Source organism: Gymnogyps californianus, chromosome 3 (assembly GCF_018139145.2).
Source record: "Gymnogyps californianus isolate 813 chromosome 3, ASM1813914v2, whole genome shotgun sequence".
Taxonomy (NCBI): domain Eukaryota; kingdom Metazoa; phylum Chordata; class Aves; order Accipitriformes; family Cathartidae; genus Gymnogyps; species Gymnogyps californianus.
The window spans coordinates 30,461,264-30,478,509 of NC_059473.1; the positions used below are offsets into that span (position 1 = coordinate 30,461,264).

At 38.7% G+C, this 17,246-nt stretch overlaps 1 protein-coding gene across 2 annotated transcripts in view; it reads left to right on the plus strand.

Annotated features, from left to right (window-relative positions):
• PRKCE (protein kinase C epsilon) overlaps window positions 1-17,246 on the plus strand; it is a 301,786-nt gene that overhangs the window by 232,315 nt on the left and 52,225 nt on the right. For both annotated transcript variants that reach the window (XM_050893523.1, XM_050893524.1), the window contains exon 11: window positions 14,546-14,700. In XM_050893523.1, coding sequence (XP_050749480.1) covers window positions 14,546-14,700 — 155 coding nt within the window. The remainder of the gene's footprint in view (window positions 1-14,545; window positions 14,701-17,246) is intronic.

Sequence of the window (17,246 nt, forward strand, 5' to 3'; positions counted from 1 at the left end):
CATGTTTCCACAGAGAGGTTTCAGGAAAAGCACTGAAAATCTTGAGAAACTATTATATATTGCCACTATCTAATGAAACTTCTGTTAACTGTTACCTAGGGCAGCCTAGGAGTAAAAAAGGTAGTATAAGAGGAGATGAAGAGAGGGCACAGTTTTGTGTTTGGCCTTGCACAGGCATGAAGGTAGCAACAGGTCTTTTAGTCTCTGTCTTCCCAAATAGCCTGATTCAGTGATAATTTTGTGTTGTCCTGTCTGAACAAAGGATACATTTCCCAAAGTGTAGATTAGCATCGCTTCTTTCATTGCTGCAGTCAATGTGATGAAGTTTGCTCAATGGGAAATAGGCTGGGCACCTGTAAAAGGTGAGGTATAACGTGCAATCCCTGGAGCTTAGCAAAGTGAGGTGGTTCCTGAGGCTCCTGCAGCAGCTCCAGCACTCAGCAAAGGCTGCAACTTGCTCAGGTTAGGCAGCAGATGCCCTGCAGGCACTTTTCCTGGTGTTGCTTTGACTAATTGTCTTGCTGTTTCTCCCTGTACATCCTAACTCTACCTCTTCTTGGCGTATACTGACTCCCTGTGCAGAGGAGCTTTCAGTCTGTATTACTGAGTACAGTATCGGTGGAAAGTTGGTCTGTCATTGGGTCTTGTTACGGTATTTTATTACAACTAACAATAGTATACATTTGAGCTCAACATATTTTTTTGTGTATGTACAGCCAGAAGGACTGAGCTTGAATTTGAGGAAATGAGCATCAGCATGTTAATGTGCCTGTCACTGTTAGAGTGCTATGAATTAATACCTGTAAGAAAAGAGGGGTCCTGAAGAAAAAGCTGGAATTACATATATCTGAATGGAAACATTTCTTAACTTACTTCAGAGCAGCAACACATCTATTTTTGCTGTCATAATTATTTTGTTCTGGCTCAGCCAAGTTCCCAAAAAGAAAGTCTCTTTGGTAAAAGACTGCAAAATAATACTATGCTGTTTTTCTTTCATGTGAGTGGAGACACAGTTACTCATGCTAATGTCTCATTTTAAGGAATTTAAAATCCTCAGCAAGGTTTTGTTAGTACAAATGCAACTATTTTTTACTATTCAGAACATCATGTTCAAGTAAACTGTAGACTTTAAGTTATTTCTGGCATCCAGGGCATAGTTTGTGAACTGATATGACAGTATCTCATATAAATTTTCCATCTGGATGATCACAGTGCAGTAGAAGTTTCTTGCTGTGTTGTCAAGCTAGAACCAACTGTTGTCACTGGCTGACCTTTGTTTTTAAGTACGTGGGAACATTACTGAAACGCTTCGCATAATAGAGAAGAGCTGTTTCTCTGGTAGTGAATATCTTTATGTTGCCAAAGACTTCATTCATCTTCTTCTTTTGAATGGAGCACAGGATTCCCTGTCCTCCCCCACTGCAAACTTTCTAAAAGTATAAATGAGCCAATTTCTTACCACTTAATCTCACACAATGTCCTGTAGGAGTCAGTGGCCTGGTCTAATGAACAAAAGTTAGAAAATGAAGTCCTAAAACAAGTCCAGAGAATGTGTTATTGTGCTCTGACTTGTGTAAAATTGCTGAATACAAAATACTGTGTGCTGCTAGATGCGTCAGTGAATAATCTTTTTTTTTTTTCCCTTTAGTGCAAAATGTTTGAGTTGGTTCTAAGAGTAAGGAAGTATGAAGAACATGCAAAGGAGCGCTCTGATGGGAACATTAATTATGAATGACTTATTGATGAATGTAAGGGAGATGCTAGCCAGGTAGAGACTGGAAAATTATCAGTTCCAAAGAATAAGAAGCTTGTACTGAGAAATTGGTAAAAGCCCTCTACTTAATGCTCATACTTTGTTTCCTGAGTTTCATTTGGTGATTCCTCTTCAGAAAAAAATTAGCTGTGGGGGAAGTACCAGTCTTTTCACCCACCCCCTTTTTTTGCTTAGGCAAAAATAACAGTTTAAAAGCAGTAAAGAATATCTGGTAGCAAATGTTTCTGTAACACATAGAGCATCATAAATGGAATATCTAGGCAGTACATACAGAAGCTGGCCCTACTGCAGCACAGTTTTCCAAAGCTCATTCCCACATTACAGGGAAAGAGGTTTGAAAGCTTTTGGAGAATTCTGTATTACTTCTTTCTTAATAAATGCACTAATGTTCACGTAAAGCTCCTATTAGTCAAGTTAACTTACAATACAACGTATCAGATGTTTGAATAACTTTTTGTACCCTTCTGCATTGCCTTCTTTCCTTCTACAGTATCTACTACTCTGTTCATGGGCAAGTACAATTTTGAGCTGGAAGAAGGGGCAGGTTTTTCCAGTGCCGAATTCTGTAATGCAAGACAACTCTCCTTTCACAGACTGGTGCAATGGCAAAAATTTGTTGTTGCATGGGGAGAGAGGAAAGCTCTATGCATCTGTGCTTTCTTTTCTTACAAAGATTTTAGCTTTTTGGTGATTTTTGTAAGTGAAATTCTAATTCTGAAAATGTAAACAGTTAGTGAAATTTAAATATAAAATATGCTCATGTATTTCTGCTGTAGTGCCAGTTTTGTTCCGTATGTGTCCTGGTTTCAGCTAGGATAGAGTTAATTTTCTTCTTAGTAGCTGGTACAGTGCTGTGTTTTGGATTTAGTGTGAGAATAACATTGATAACACGCTGATGTTTTAGTTGTTGCTAAGTAGCGCTTATCCTAAGTTAAGGAGTTTTCAGTTCCCCATGCTCTGCCAGCAAGCAGGTGTGCAAGAAGCTGGGAGGGAGCAGAGCCGGGGCAGCTGACCCGAACTAGCCAAAGGGGTATTCCATACCATAGAATGACATGCTCAGTATATAAACAGGGGGGAGTTGGCTGGGAGGGGCGGATCACTGCTCTGGCATTGGTCAGCGGGTGTTGAGCAATTGCATTGTGCATCACTTGTCTTTTCTTGGGTGTTATTCCTTTTCTTTTGTTATGTTCCTTTTCATTATTATTATTATTATTATATTGTTAGTATTATATTTTATTTTACTTTAGTTATAAAACTGTTCTTATCTCAACCCACGAGTTTTACTTTTTTTTTTTTTCAGTTCTTCTCCCCATCCCACGGGGAGGGGGGAGGAGTGAGCGAGCGGCTGTGTGGTGCTTATTTATTTGCTGGCTGGGGTTAAACCACGACAGTATGCCTGGTCCTGATATATGTGACTGGAAATCATATCTCAGTAGACTGCTTTGTTTGGGTAGCTTTTATACAACTAACTCATTGGTAAAGACATCATAGTTTCCTCCTGGATCACGACTGACGGTTTCATAGATCTGAGAAGACAACTTCTGCCTTTCGGTTAGTTGATTGCATCCCTAGAAACAAAAAGCACTGTTGCAATATATCATGACTGTGATGTAAAGACTTGCCCACTCAGCTAATTACTTCTGGTTGTTTTTTTCAGCAATAATGGATAATTTCCTTGGAAAATGGTTGCTGGTTGAGTATTTTGTCGCATCATTTTCATTATCTTCCTTAACTGGGTTCCTTTTCCTTCTGATACCACTGCTGCTAGACCAACTGGCTGCATTCCCCAGAGTGTTCTCTATTAGTTGTGTAGCATCTGATGCGTTTCTCTGTGTGCTCAAAGACATAAACTAGATGCCCAGACAGCATAAGAAAACAGAAATTATAAAGACAAGAAAGGTTCCAGAACCATCCTAGGGGCTGAGGAGACACCTAGGACATGTGCCATCTCTGTCTAAGCTCCTTGGTAGAATATAAACAGGTTAAAAGTTGTTCTTAGAAGTTCTGAAGTGCCTTCAAAAACTATATAGTTAGTTCTAGTTGGAAGACAGTGTTTATATTTTTCTTATAAGAATCAGAACAAAGGAATATTAATAGCTGCCTGCACATTGTAACATTTTCTGCATAATGACATTTTGCAGGCTTGATATAATTTTCTGCCATGTGCATCAGGCCATTAAATGAGAGGTCTTTAAAATTATCTCACCAGAACAGTTCTTTTTTCCAAACAACACCAAAAGAAGATGAGATCAAAGAATTTCATAAAAGGCGGTTTTCACAGCTTATCTGTCGTCAAATGAAGGTATTAGGGAAATGGCCTGAGAAGCTTTTCCTACTTGATACCCCTTTTGAAGTAACTAGGACTACAAAACACGCCATTTCTGCAGAGGATTCCAGTTGTATTTCTCCCTTGTATGAGGGGAAGGTCACAAAGAGCGTATTACAGCAGCTGGCACATTTCTGGGGTCCCTGCTCCCGGGGCTTGCTTGGGCTCTCAGGGAGCAGGCAGGGATCAGGGTTGCCGCCCCAGGGAGCAGCAGTCCTTCCCTGAGCTCACCGTGGAGCTTGTGGCTACCAACACTGCAGCTTGGGGCAGACTGAAAGATTTGCACCAACTCTCAGAAAAATTCAGTGGTAACAGAACACATATCTCTCCAGGATAATTTGGGGTTAAAGATTTTCCCAAAGTTAGAAGTCTTTTTGTTTCAGTTCATTTCTAAGGTTAGATGGAAGGGGATCGAGCTGATGAAATGGCAATGCGTATAATTTGTTCTGCATCTTCATTGCATGCCCTCGGCTAACAAATTCCACATATTACAGCATTAAAAATTTAATCCTGTTCTAAACCCCATCTGAGCTAAAGAGAATCTCACCACTAAGCCCTTGTAGATACTGTGTCAGAACATTAAATATTATATTACAGGTGTCACAGAAAACATTCACATAGACAGAAGGCATAATATCCATTAGTGACTGAGAAGAACAAAAACCAAAATTGTAAAGTGGGAAGGAACTAAAAGAAATGAAAATGTTTGCACTCACATGATAATATTCTGGAGTCTTAATATGAAATTTTTGTCTATTCAAGAAACTCAAGTAGAGCTAGAATTTTATGTCATATTCTCAGTGGGTAAAATGACAGCTCTCTGGAGAGCAGGCTGACAACTCTCCACCTGCTGTTTCTGTGCTACATTGAATTAGTCTAAACTTTATCTTTTTTTAAAAACAGGATTAATGAAATTTTGAACCATATTTTCTTTTTACTTGCCCTAGTATGAGCCTGATACACGAACTAATCCAATGCATAGTAAATTTGGTCCAGATAGTAATCTGACAGAATTCATTATCTGAACAAACAGTAGGAAGACTGTATTCAAACATCAGGTATTCATAAATTACACAGGAAAAAGCTCTCTGTAAGGGACATAACCTTCATCTGTTATTCTGATGTGTATATGATTGTTAGTTGCAGATTCTAGGGTATAGATTTTATTCATAGCCATACTTTATCATATTCCAAAATTTATGGTACAGATGAAGACTTGTACATTTCAAAAGTGATGTTAAAGTCAGTGGATTTTGCTGGCCACAGTAATGTGGGATTAGATTCTTTGAATAATTAAAACAATCAGCTAAACTTTTCTAGAAGTGTTAGTGCTAAGGGGATAACCAAATGGCTCATTTTTTCACTACGAATTTGGGACAGGCTGGATACTTTTCATTTTGGACAGTTTTAGAGTATTGTTGTCTTTGGAAAAATCATTAAACAAGACTTCCTTCTTGAATGCCAGTCTAGGTAAAACCTAATCGTCCCTTGACATTTTTTGAAAAGAATAGGTGATGTCCACGAGGTCCTGGCTAATGTTTCCTGCTTTGAATCGTAGGTTGTGATTTCCATAGTTCTGTGACCTACTGCTGGCACATAATAAGTCCCCCACCCCCAGCCAGCCAGCTGATCTCAATGTACATACACTAGCCATATTTTCCTTGTTGAACAGTGCTATGGGATGCGTTAGGGGCATGAAAAACATGTTAAAAACCCCATGTTGTTCCAGTATCAATTGATATTCCACAGGGAGGCAACATAAATCTCCTATGACAAAAGTGACATACCACGTCTGCTTTATGAAGATTAGAGATCTCAAACCTCTTGCTTAAAAACCCTTTTCCAACGATTCACATCATAGATGAGTAAATGCTACAATGCAAGTCTTTACAGTAATACAGTGTAAAGGTTTTGAGAACCTCTGTACTGATTCTGAAAGCACTGTTTGGAAACTAATTGTATTTGATTTGTAGCCTTTTCTGGCCCTTCACATAGTATGGTGTGATAGGGTAGAGAGGGTTTTTTTGAGAATTATTCCAATGTCTCAAGGAGGGCCAGCTATTCTTGAAACCATTTTCAAGACTTTAAAAGGCTTGAAAGACCCACAGGCTCTCGATTGACGTAATATCTGGGATCTCTAAGAACAGAATAGAAATATTTTGTGATCGGTTCTGTAAATCAAGAAAAATGAATAACCAGTTCTTTGCCTAAGAAACAAAGGTGGAAAGCACAGAAGTGTTTCTCTGAAGGTAGTATATAACTTGCAGCGCAGCTAGGAATTGGTATTTTGAGTAAGTTAAGCACAAGAAGTAATGCAAATGATTTGCAGCAGTGAAAAGAGTTCCCAGTGGTATTTTCTATAAGTATTGAAATAGACTACCAGTGGAGGTCAAGGAATGCTTATCAGTGGTGATTTTTAAGAGCTGATCAGATTAATTTCAGGAACTGATGCAATTTTCTGACCTGCAAGGCAGAATATGTTCAAGAAATACTATTCACTACTGGCTTCTGCTGCTGACGAGGGGACTGAGAAGGGAACAGAGCATTTCTGGCACAGCAGGAGACCCCGCTGCAAAGGAGTGCAGACAAACCCACTTGCCCTCCAGCAGACCAGACTAGCAGAGACTTCTGCTTTTAGGTCTTTGTGGACCAAATGGAGTCCACTCAGCAGGGCTGTTCAGGTTCACGGTTAGATCGCTGGCTCACAGTGCCCAGAGACTGCCTTGCAGCATTGAAAAGGTTAGTTCCCCTTGGCTTGGGTACAGCTGATCCTGCCTGTCAGCTGTGGGATAAGCTAGGTGACCTTGCAAGACTTCTTTATCCAATTTTGTGTGGTTCTCTTGACTCTCTCCGGTCTATGTTTTAACTTTGAGGTCATTCTTTCTTTCGAGGGCAAAAAAGTGGATTTGAAATTGAATACTGGGCAAAGCTGAGTAAAACTGAGCAATGAGTCCCTAGCTATAATAATATTCACCAGCTTGAGAGAAATTTGAAGTGTATGGTTGACAAAAATATCCTTTAATACAAAATTTGAATGCGTGCATTTTTTTTTTAAGTGGAAGATGCAGATATCCTGTGTGAAATTTAAGATAGCCATTCCTATGTACAGGGCATTTATTCCAAGAAATATGGGATTCATAGAAATTGTTCCCTTGTTATTTGGAACTCCGTGAAAGCACTGGTACAAAACAGGAAAAACAACACAATTAGCCCTGCATATAAACACTGAAATCAGAGACAGATAACGTGTCGTAGTGTCCTGTTGAAGATTGTTACTCTAAACTTCAAAAAGGAATCAAATGAACAGGAGAGAGCTTTTTGCTGTTTTCTTTAGTGTTGTATCTGGTTTTTCTCTTGTTTTTATATTTGTCCCTCCTAACGCTGGGATTGTGGAAGATGAATCTATCATCCTGGTTACTCTTCTGCTCAGGGTGTTGAAGGTTTGCATATAGCTTTGTGTACAGTGTGCCTGTGCAATTTCCATCAGAAGCAGGAAATGTTTATTCAAGTTCTGAGGGGTGGGACAGTTGCTGTAGTTTTAGGTAATTTTAAACAAACTGTCTGAGCATCCTGTTTAAATAGAGTTAAGTAATCACAGTTTTGTACTAGTTGGAAAAGAATTCCATACATGCATGATATGAATAAAATATCATCTTACAGAGCATACCAAGGTGATATATTTATCTGACTTCTTGTGCAATAAAAGTTATATCTTTGACTTTTGTTTTGCAACAAGTTTAGTGGCTAAACGTATTCCATTATGTAACAGTACTCTACTAGAATATGAACTATTTTGCATTTAAATTTACCTGTATTTAATACACATATTAGTTTCCTTGATATTTTCAGTAGCGTCTGGAGAGATCTAATTCAAATACAACTTTCTGAAAGTGGGAGGAAAAAAGCGTATTCACACAAAGAACTTAGTTTAGGGAACTATTGAGAATCAGGAAGAATTTATTCACGGCCAGTTGTATGAAAACATAAATGAAGGAAAAAATGGGAGATGGAGTAGGCTGGTAAGATTTATCAATTGTGAATTTTACTTGAGGAGTCCATGTTTGATGCCTTTCCTGAATTCTCTGGTTTTAAGTGTTGTAAGGGTTGAACTGGGAGACAAAAAACAGTAGTGAAAAGATTTGTTCTCAGGCTTGTAACATGGATGCATATCTCAGATTTGAAACTGGGAGACAGATTGCGTGATTTATTTTTGGTTTGTAATATTTCAGTAATGAGGCTGTGCTGAACTGCATATTGGGTCCCCCAGCTGGTAGGACTCGTTTGAAAGAAAAAAAGAAAGTTTGTACTCTTCAGATTGCAGTGATAATTGTACTTGGCCTTATGTCTATCAATGGATTGTCTTTAAGCTGCAATCTAATATTAATGAGATTTTAATTGGAAACCAAACAAAGGACAGACAGGTTAATGACTGATAACAATTTAAAAAAATCTTTTAAGGGCTACACAATAATTAATGTAAACAATACATCAAAGTCTTTCCCTGTCTAAGCTTTCATACAGGGTTTACGTAGAAGCTTGTTCCTCAACAATGGTATTATTCCACATCTAAACAACTAATAGACTGTATAGTGTCATCAAATCAAAACCGATTGGCAAGATTATCTGGTCTTACTAGTAGGAAGGTCTGGGTCATTAATCACACCTCCACAAAAAGGAGCTGGATTGAGTCTGTTATGTCCTGAGAGTTTATTACTATTGATGTTTCTGGAAATCACCCCCCCTTTTCCCAATTAAAAACATGTACATTATTCCAAAAGAAACAAAAGGTAGAAGCTCTATCCAGTGGAACTCATAACATCTGAAAACAAGCAAATATAAACTGGCGGGGAGTGCACATAATATATAGGCTGATGTTAACAGAAAGTATATAAATAAAACTAAAAATCAGAGAATGGTTTTGAAGAGGGAAGGTTATGGTAATAATCAGAATGGAGAGTAAAGGATTAGTTAGAAGGATTTACTGTAGAGCTAAAGGATGGCTATTTTGAATGTCAAGGAGGATGAAAAATGAAATTGGGGCACAATTAAAGGAGTGGAATGAGAGAGAAGACAAAACACAATTAAAGGAGTGGAATGAGAGGGAAGACAAAACAAGATTTCTAGTTTAAGTGACAAGTGTACTTCTCCAGATAGTGATAGGGATGGAGACTACAAGAGAGGTTGCTTTTGGAGTCCAGTTTTGACGACGCAAAGCATGCAGGAGACTATCTCAATTAAGAAAGTCAAGAGGCGAGACTGGAATAATAGAGATGTTAATGCATTCCAGTATAGTAGTTAAATTTATGGTCAGAAAATACTATGGAAATACAGAATGAAGTTGAACTTTTTTTGTCTTGACTTCTAGCCTGTTTATTTCATGTCCACTTTGCTTTTAAAATCTCTTACCCACGCTCTCTGCTCTGTTTTTCTTTTCATTTATTATTTTAAATACTCTCATTCAACCATACCTTTTGAGAAATTCAAGGAAAAGCAGGTATGATTAAGGGCTAAAATACACCCTGTAAAAGAATCTAATTACTTCAGAAAACATATTAGCTTACTTTGCAGTACTTTTTTTGCTTTATAGATGCCAAGAGAGGATTAATCTATAATTTCTTTGTTTGTGATTTTGCCTTTTATTTCAGTTTATGTAATTAAAGAGTTCCCAGGACTGCTTTACATTTATTTTGTTCATCAAAACATACTTCTGAAATGTTATGGAGTCCAAAAATAATGCAGTCCAAACCAAACCCATTCAGTTTTCTCTTGGAACGCAATCAATGATAAAGTCATACCTTGTATCTCATTTTTAACTGACTAAACACTGTGTTGTCCCTTAATGTATAATTCTTTAGAGCATTCACTTTATATTCTCCCACTTCAATATTTGAATATATCCTGGTGATACATGTAGCGAGATGCATATAATCAGGCATAATACAATTATTTCACAATGACTGTTTGAGGATTAAATCCTCTCTGCACTGAAGTCACAGAGGTCTCATTGGGTCACTCTGTGTGTGTGCGCTTACATTACGACAGAAAGGAAATAGTTGGAGGGTTAGGAACCTATATTTTGATCATTAACTTTTGATGAAAGATAGGGAAAAAAGTTGAAGTAGCAAAAATCAAAGTAGTGTGTCTGTTGTTGTTAAGGTTATGGGAATCAGGAGAAAAAAGGACTTAACAATCTCAGCTCATATTCATAAAACGTTCTCTCTTCTCTTGCATCCTCTTTTCATGTAAATTTGAGTCCCAGCTGATCATGTCATTGTCCTGACCAAACAAAGACCAGAGAGTGGTTTTAAGAAAGTAGTTTTCATAGGGACTGAATAGATTTCATCAAAAAAGATGGTACCTTGTAATGTTGAAACTCTGGCCTGCTGTGCATGTGCATGTTGTGCATCTTACTGTTTACCCCATGTTAGTGGGTGAGCATTAGTATTTTTCTTCTCTCAAAATCAAACCCTTTCCCAGGACTCACTGTGAACAGAGAACAGAACTTTCAAACTAATTTTTTTCTGTGAATTCTCATTAGGAAGCTGAAATATGCACCCAGGAAAGCTGGAAAAGTAACTTGAAATATCAGTGTATAGCAGAAAAATGCAATAGCAGAGCAATTTCAATCACTGAGCTGTTAATTCTGGGTTTAGTAGGTATACTTTTGAAGAGGTGGTCAACTAAGCTGCAGAATCTGCCAGAAATACCCCTTCATATTGAGAATGAGATGTGCATAATAAGGAAGATGTGAAAGAGGATAGGGGAGTTAGCACTCTCCAGCTCTGGGAATGGAGCTGCTGCCAAAGCTTTTGTTCAGACTGTCTAATGATGAGATACTCTGCTAAACAATCCAGGTGAAATTTTTGGTTGGCTAAACTGGAATGTCCTACAGAGGACTGAACCAAAATAAAAGAACTTGAAATTTTAACTAAACACAATTTCTGATATTTAGAATTAGCAATTAGGCATTTGGTGAATGTCACAAAAAACATTGGTTCTGTTTGGATCAAACATAGAGTCTTTAATATAAAAATGATACAATGTATATCCTGACGTGATAGGATATGGCCCTGATCTATACAACCAGCCTTTTTTTTTTTTTTTTTTTTTTTTTTTTTTTTAGTTTGGTGCACTGTCCCTAGCAGTTGGAAGAGTGGTGGTATCACTGTTGGGAGCAGCAGCTCCCAACTCAGTGGCAAGTTGAGGGTCACCATTTGGGAGTCACAGTTGTAAGACACAGCATGATCACTTTGCATCAGCGTCGTTTGTTTTATACTTGTGATACAGGTGCAGCAAAAAGGTAGCAATGTTGGGAATGAGTATGGCTGCTCAGGGGAATGTGAATTGCAGCTTTCTTTTCCTGGTTGTGCCCACTCAAATCCAGACTGTTGACTTTGGAAAGGTTAAAATAGCGATGTAAGAAGGTTCACTTTCAACAAGGGTTAGGAGAAGTTACTTTAGCCAAATGTTAGTCAGACGCTCCCCAGCCTGCAGTCCAAATGGGTTTTGTACTTGAAACAGGGTTTTGTACTTGAAACACTGAACTGTATCCATGTGAGATAATCTAAGGCAACGTGTTGCAAAGGGACACTTGTACTGAAACTGCTTTTCGGAGGTACTCAGTCTGTAGCGCAGTGATGAGGAGCCTAACAAAGGACAATGCCTGCGTCGTCTTCTTAGGGATGTTGTATCGTCTTTTGTTACATTACAGTACCAATATAGCTATGCTTTTGACTGACTTTATCACAAAACTGACTGCAGTTGGTGTTATCCTTAAGCTCTAGCTTCTGAAATCATGAGACTATCTGAGAGCTATCACATTTTCTTTTAAAAGAAAGGCTGTAATTCTCATCAGTTCCAGAGAGAAATCAGAGAGACAGCACAAGGACCCATATTTTTGCTTAAAACAAGCAAAGAAGGTGATATTTAAAGCCTAGACTAATGTCAAGAGATCTGCACTATGATTTTGAATGTTTCTTATCGGCAGTACTGAGCATTGCAAAAAGAACAAAGGCATGGCTCTGAAGCCATGCTGTTCTGAGTATATGATACAGCCAGAAGCTTTGATGCTATTCTTTAGTAGGTTTTCCTTACTAGGGAATGGTAAGAAAAATGTTGGAAAATGTACCGAAGTTGTTAGCAATGTTTTACCAAGAATGCCAGTCTACCTGGATCCTGAATTTGATCCAGTCTGGCAGTTTCTGTGTTCCCAAGATACAGGGGGAAAGGCACAAGGTTTTTTTCTGCATCCTCTTTCTGTAATCAGCAAAAAGTCAGCCAAACATTTCTAGCCTCCTCCAGGAAACATCCCTGATAAGTATAACATTTAGGCACTTAATGAGCAGGATTAATGCACATGCTTAAGTTTAAGGATATTTCTAAGTGCTATGCTTTGAATCTGAGCCGTAGAGTAGATGATTAAAGACAAATGGCAAACATTTATGTATTTCTGGACTCATATATATAAACTATGCAATCTGCAGGCTTGGATTCACTTGTGGGAGGTTAATTAACTTCCATCTTCTGTTGTTTTTGCTTGTCCAAAGCAGTGTCGCATCTTGTCTCCTTTTCTTCAACCCAGCACACCAGACACTGTGAGCTAGAGCCAAACTGCAGTGTGACATGGAAGTTGGAGAGGGGCTCCCTTTGGTGAAGTCCCATGCTTACACACCTGTGTGTTGTGTGACCAGATGTCGTGGTTTAACCCCAGCCAGCAACTAAGCCCCACACAGCCGCTTGCTCACTCCCCACCAGGGGGATGGGGGAGAGAATCAGAAGAGTAAAAGTGAGAAAACTCATGGGTTGAGATAAAGACAGTCCAATAGGTAAAGCAAAAGCCACGCACGCAAGCAAAGCAAAACAAGGAATTCATTCACTACTCCCATCGGCAGGCAGGTGTTCAGCCATCTCCAGGAAAGCAGGGCTCCATCACATGTAATGGTTACTTGGGAAGACAAATACCATCACTCTGAACGTCCCCCGCTTCCTTCTTCTTCCCCCAGCTTTATATGCTGAGCATGATGTCCTATGGTATGGAATATCCCTTTGGTCAGTCAGGCTGTGTCCCCTCCCAACTTCTTGTGCACCCCAGCCTCCTCGCTGGTGGGGTGGTGTGAGAAGCAGCAAAGGCCCTGACTCTGTGTAAGCGCTGCTCAGCAGTAACTAAAACATCCCTGTGTTATCAACCCTGTTTCCAGCACAAATCCAAAACATAGCCCCGTACTAGCTACTCTGAAGAAAATTAACTCAACCCCAGCCAAAACCAGCACACCAGAGAACGAAATGTTTGTGTCACGTGAGCTAATGCAGAGCGAGGAGTGTATGCTCAGATGCATTCTCCATGTCACATGAGAATTACCTCCACTTCGGTCTAAACTCATGTGCATATAGATGTGGATATTTTACAGTAAGTAAATAAAGAATGTGAAGTAGGCTTACGAACCAAGGGTGAATGGGCAAAGAGTTGATGATTTAGGGCTGTTAGCACAGATTAGGGAAAACTATGAAAATTTATAAGAAACATTTACAAAAAATAGGATCTAAATTATATCAAGTGGATGTGTGTCATTTCTTTGCTTATGCCTTCATCTGCATTGCCAGTTTAGATCATAAATGGTTCAAGATGCCAAGGACACATTTAGTTTACTGGTGTTCTCAATTCTGACTATTTCACTGAGTGCTTAACTTTTGGGTTTTTTTTTTTTTGAAACACAGCAAAATGGGTGATTGCCTGAGAATCTCAGCTGCTGTTCTCAAGTAAAGTTCATTGCTAGTTCTCCATCATGGAAATAGGCGTGAAAACTTGAACTTTGAAGTGATAAGCATCAGAAGAAAATAAAAAGAACCTGATATGTATTTTAATAATGTAATTATATTTCATTGTCTTATGAGAGTCTGAGGCAATTCAAAAAGTCATATGTAAGTGTTTGAGATTAGCAGCACTGGTTTCTATAGCTTAACAATTCTAATTTGTTTTTACATAATTTGGGAAAGATGCTTTGCAAAGTAGCTGGTAAGAGATAAGAGAAAAAATAAGGAGCCTGAAATTTGCCCAGCAGCCTGTCAGTAGTTGACAGAATTGACTTTATCTCTTCATTGTTTTGGCTAAATTTTAAAAGAAACGGCATCATTTAAGTATCTCCATTATTATATAAAATTGATTATAATTCCATATGTATTTGTTGATGTGTGGAGGTTTGTGTGTGTGTTGCTTTCTACTACATTTTGATTCTATTCCCTTTTTCTCATTTCTCACTTTGAGACTCTTGTCTCGTTTTCTTTAGGTTTGGGGGATTTTGGTTGTCAGCTTTTCCTTTTTCAGAATTGTAGCATTTGTTTCTTTCATTTCTTGACGTAAATGCTCCAGTCGCCTAAAGTGTAGCTTCAAGCAGTCCTTTGTGTGACTAAAAGAAATTAGCTAAATAGCACTGTTTAATTAATTTCAGGACCGCCTCTTTTTCGTCATGGAGTATGTAAATGGAGGAGACCTAATGTTTCAAATCCAGCGCTCACGCAAATTTGATGAACCTCGATCCCGCTTTTACGCAGCAGAGGTCACATCAGCACTCATGTTTCTTCACCAACATGGCGTCATCTACAGGTACTTTTTTTGATCAAAAATAAAGTATTCTTGAGGCTTGGGGCTGGTTTTGGCTGAAATCCTCTGTCTCTTAGCAACCAGATTTAGATTAGTTGTTTGTTCCAATTTGCTTACATAGAACTTTTTTTGGCTGTTTATCATTGAGAATGTTAACATTTGAATAGCCTCTGCAGCAGTCGCCAGCTGTGTGTGCCAGTTTTGTATTATAGTCCAAATAAAGCGGTTTTGAAAAAGCTTGGCACAGTGCGACCCAGAGGTGACCTTTCTGCAGATCGGCGCAATCTCTTCACTTTCCTCTCTGTGCCATAGATTTCCTCTCGGTTTCTAACTCCCTGCCACTTCCTGAGTTTGTTTGTCCTAGTTGTCTCCACTCTGATACAATCGGGATGGTCGTTTGCAATGCTTTACTTATGCCCCTTCCTCTTGACTGTTTGGGTGAAGGCTTAGTCACCAGCAGGAAGGGGTCTTTGCAGACAGTTTTGATTTGCTTGCAAGTGCCCCGCGTCTATTTGAACCTCTGCTCCTGCCCCCTCTCCCCCCAAATCTCTAGTCTTCAACACCCATGCACACACACAAAAAAAGTGCTGTTGTGTGGTGAAGAATGCGTTTAGGGATAGGCTTTAATTATTAAAAGTAAGGAATCACTTTGAAAATTTTCACCCTGATGTCCAATGTGTTTATTAAGTCCTTTATCTTGTTATTTCACCCTTCCTCTCTCTTTTTATTTGTTTTTAGCAGGCTGTCATTGCTTGCAATAAATTCGGGCTTTCACAAGCAGCGTGCTTTACAGGTTTTGTGATACAGGTCTGACCTGTCTACTAAAAATTCTGAGTTCTGTGGATCTAATTGAGTTTTGATATTCTCTTGATATTCTCACCATCTTTCAGGTTATCAGTTTTGATTTGGGGTAGTCATCTCAGGGACAGGCAGTCTCAGATTTCTTGAGCAGAAACATCAAGGTGAGGACGTGGAATTTGTCACATCCCTGGATTCATATTAAGCCTGCTCTCAAGAGTACTAGAAATTGAAAGAAGTGAATGTTAAATGTTTAGTAACCAGGACTGAGTGGTAACTTCCATCAGAGGCCATTGGCTTTCTCACCAACTGGAATTCAAAGGGAAACTTCTCAGAGAAGGAGTCTCCTTTCCAGAGACATTGCAAACAGCAGGACATTGTATCTTCTGAGGACAATAAATCTCTGTGAAAGTGGTCTTTCAGTGAAAAATCCAGTTTTCTTTAGAAAACTTTTTTGGTAGCTGCAGCTCTTAATCTCCGTCTTCTATTAACACTGGTACGATGTTTGCATACTGGGTTGGACTTTCGGCCCTACCACTTTGCATAGGTTTGTTTTCAAGTGCTGAAGATCCAACACATTTCTTACATTTGCTGCCCATATCACATTTCCTATTCATTGTCTGCATTTATTTCCAAAGCTATGTATTTGTACATTTAGGTAGTAGAACATGGCAACATCAGAATTTATAAGTGTCCAGCATAGGGGAAACAGACAAGATTGGTACTTTAAAAAGTGAAGGATTTTGAGGATTTGTTTCCATAAAAAGACTTGAGCTAATTTCCTCTTCCTGAAAACTGGAGTTTAGACACTTTGTAATTAGCAGTCAGTTTAGTGATTTCTGTGAACCAGCAAGAAAGAATTGGTAAAATTACCTTCCCCCTTCTTTATGTGAGTGTGCATTCAGTCTCCCTCTGCCCTCCCTGCTCCCGTCCTTTGACACACATCCTCTTCTCTCTCTCCTCTTTCTCTTTTCTCCCTCTTTCCCCTTGTCTTATATGTAGCTTCTGCTGTGTGTTGGCTCCTAGCTGCATTGAATTGCTTCGTATGCCTGTGTTCTTTCTTTGACTTTTTATTGTCAAAATGCTTCGATCCCAAGAGAAATGTCATTCTGATGAGACAATGCTTTGTAATTTAAACTTTGCAAGATGCTCTCAACTTCTGATTCAGAGACTATGCTGACATGTCTTTGGCATGCTGCAGTAAAACACTAAAATTGTAAATGGCATGTTATATTGGGTGTATTATCAGAAGAGGCAAAACGAGAAATAACATGAGTTGTAGGATGAAAGCAGAAACTAAAAAAAGCAACAAGAAGAACATGAGGAACAGATTTAGTTGTATTCTGCTTTGACACAGGCTTTCAAATCTGGACATAGTTATGTCCATAAGAATAACTCATTTTCCCAACTGGGGGATACTAGGAGCTTCAACAATTCAAAAAATGTATATCCCAGTTACTCTATAAAATACAAGTAAAAGGAAGAAGTTAGAGATTATCTTAAAAGAATTAATCGTAAGAAAAGGTCACAATTCATTCATAGTATGCCAGGCCCTGGGAGAATGCATTTGTTGATGTCAAATGTATGTTAGAATAGTTGTCTTGCACAGCACAGTTTCAGCCTGATTATTCTGTACCTCACTGCATCATTTATTACAATGTTAAAAATGCACTGGGATCAAGTCACTCCTTTACATCTCCAAAGCTCTTATTAGCTGGCAAACAAGGAAAGGAAAGGAGGGGGGCGGGAAG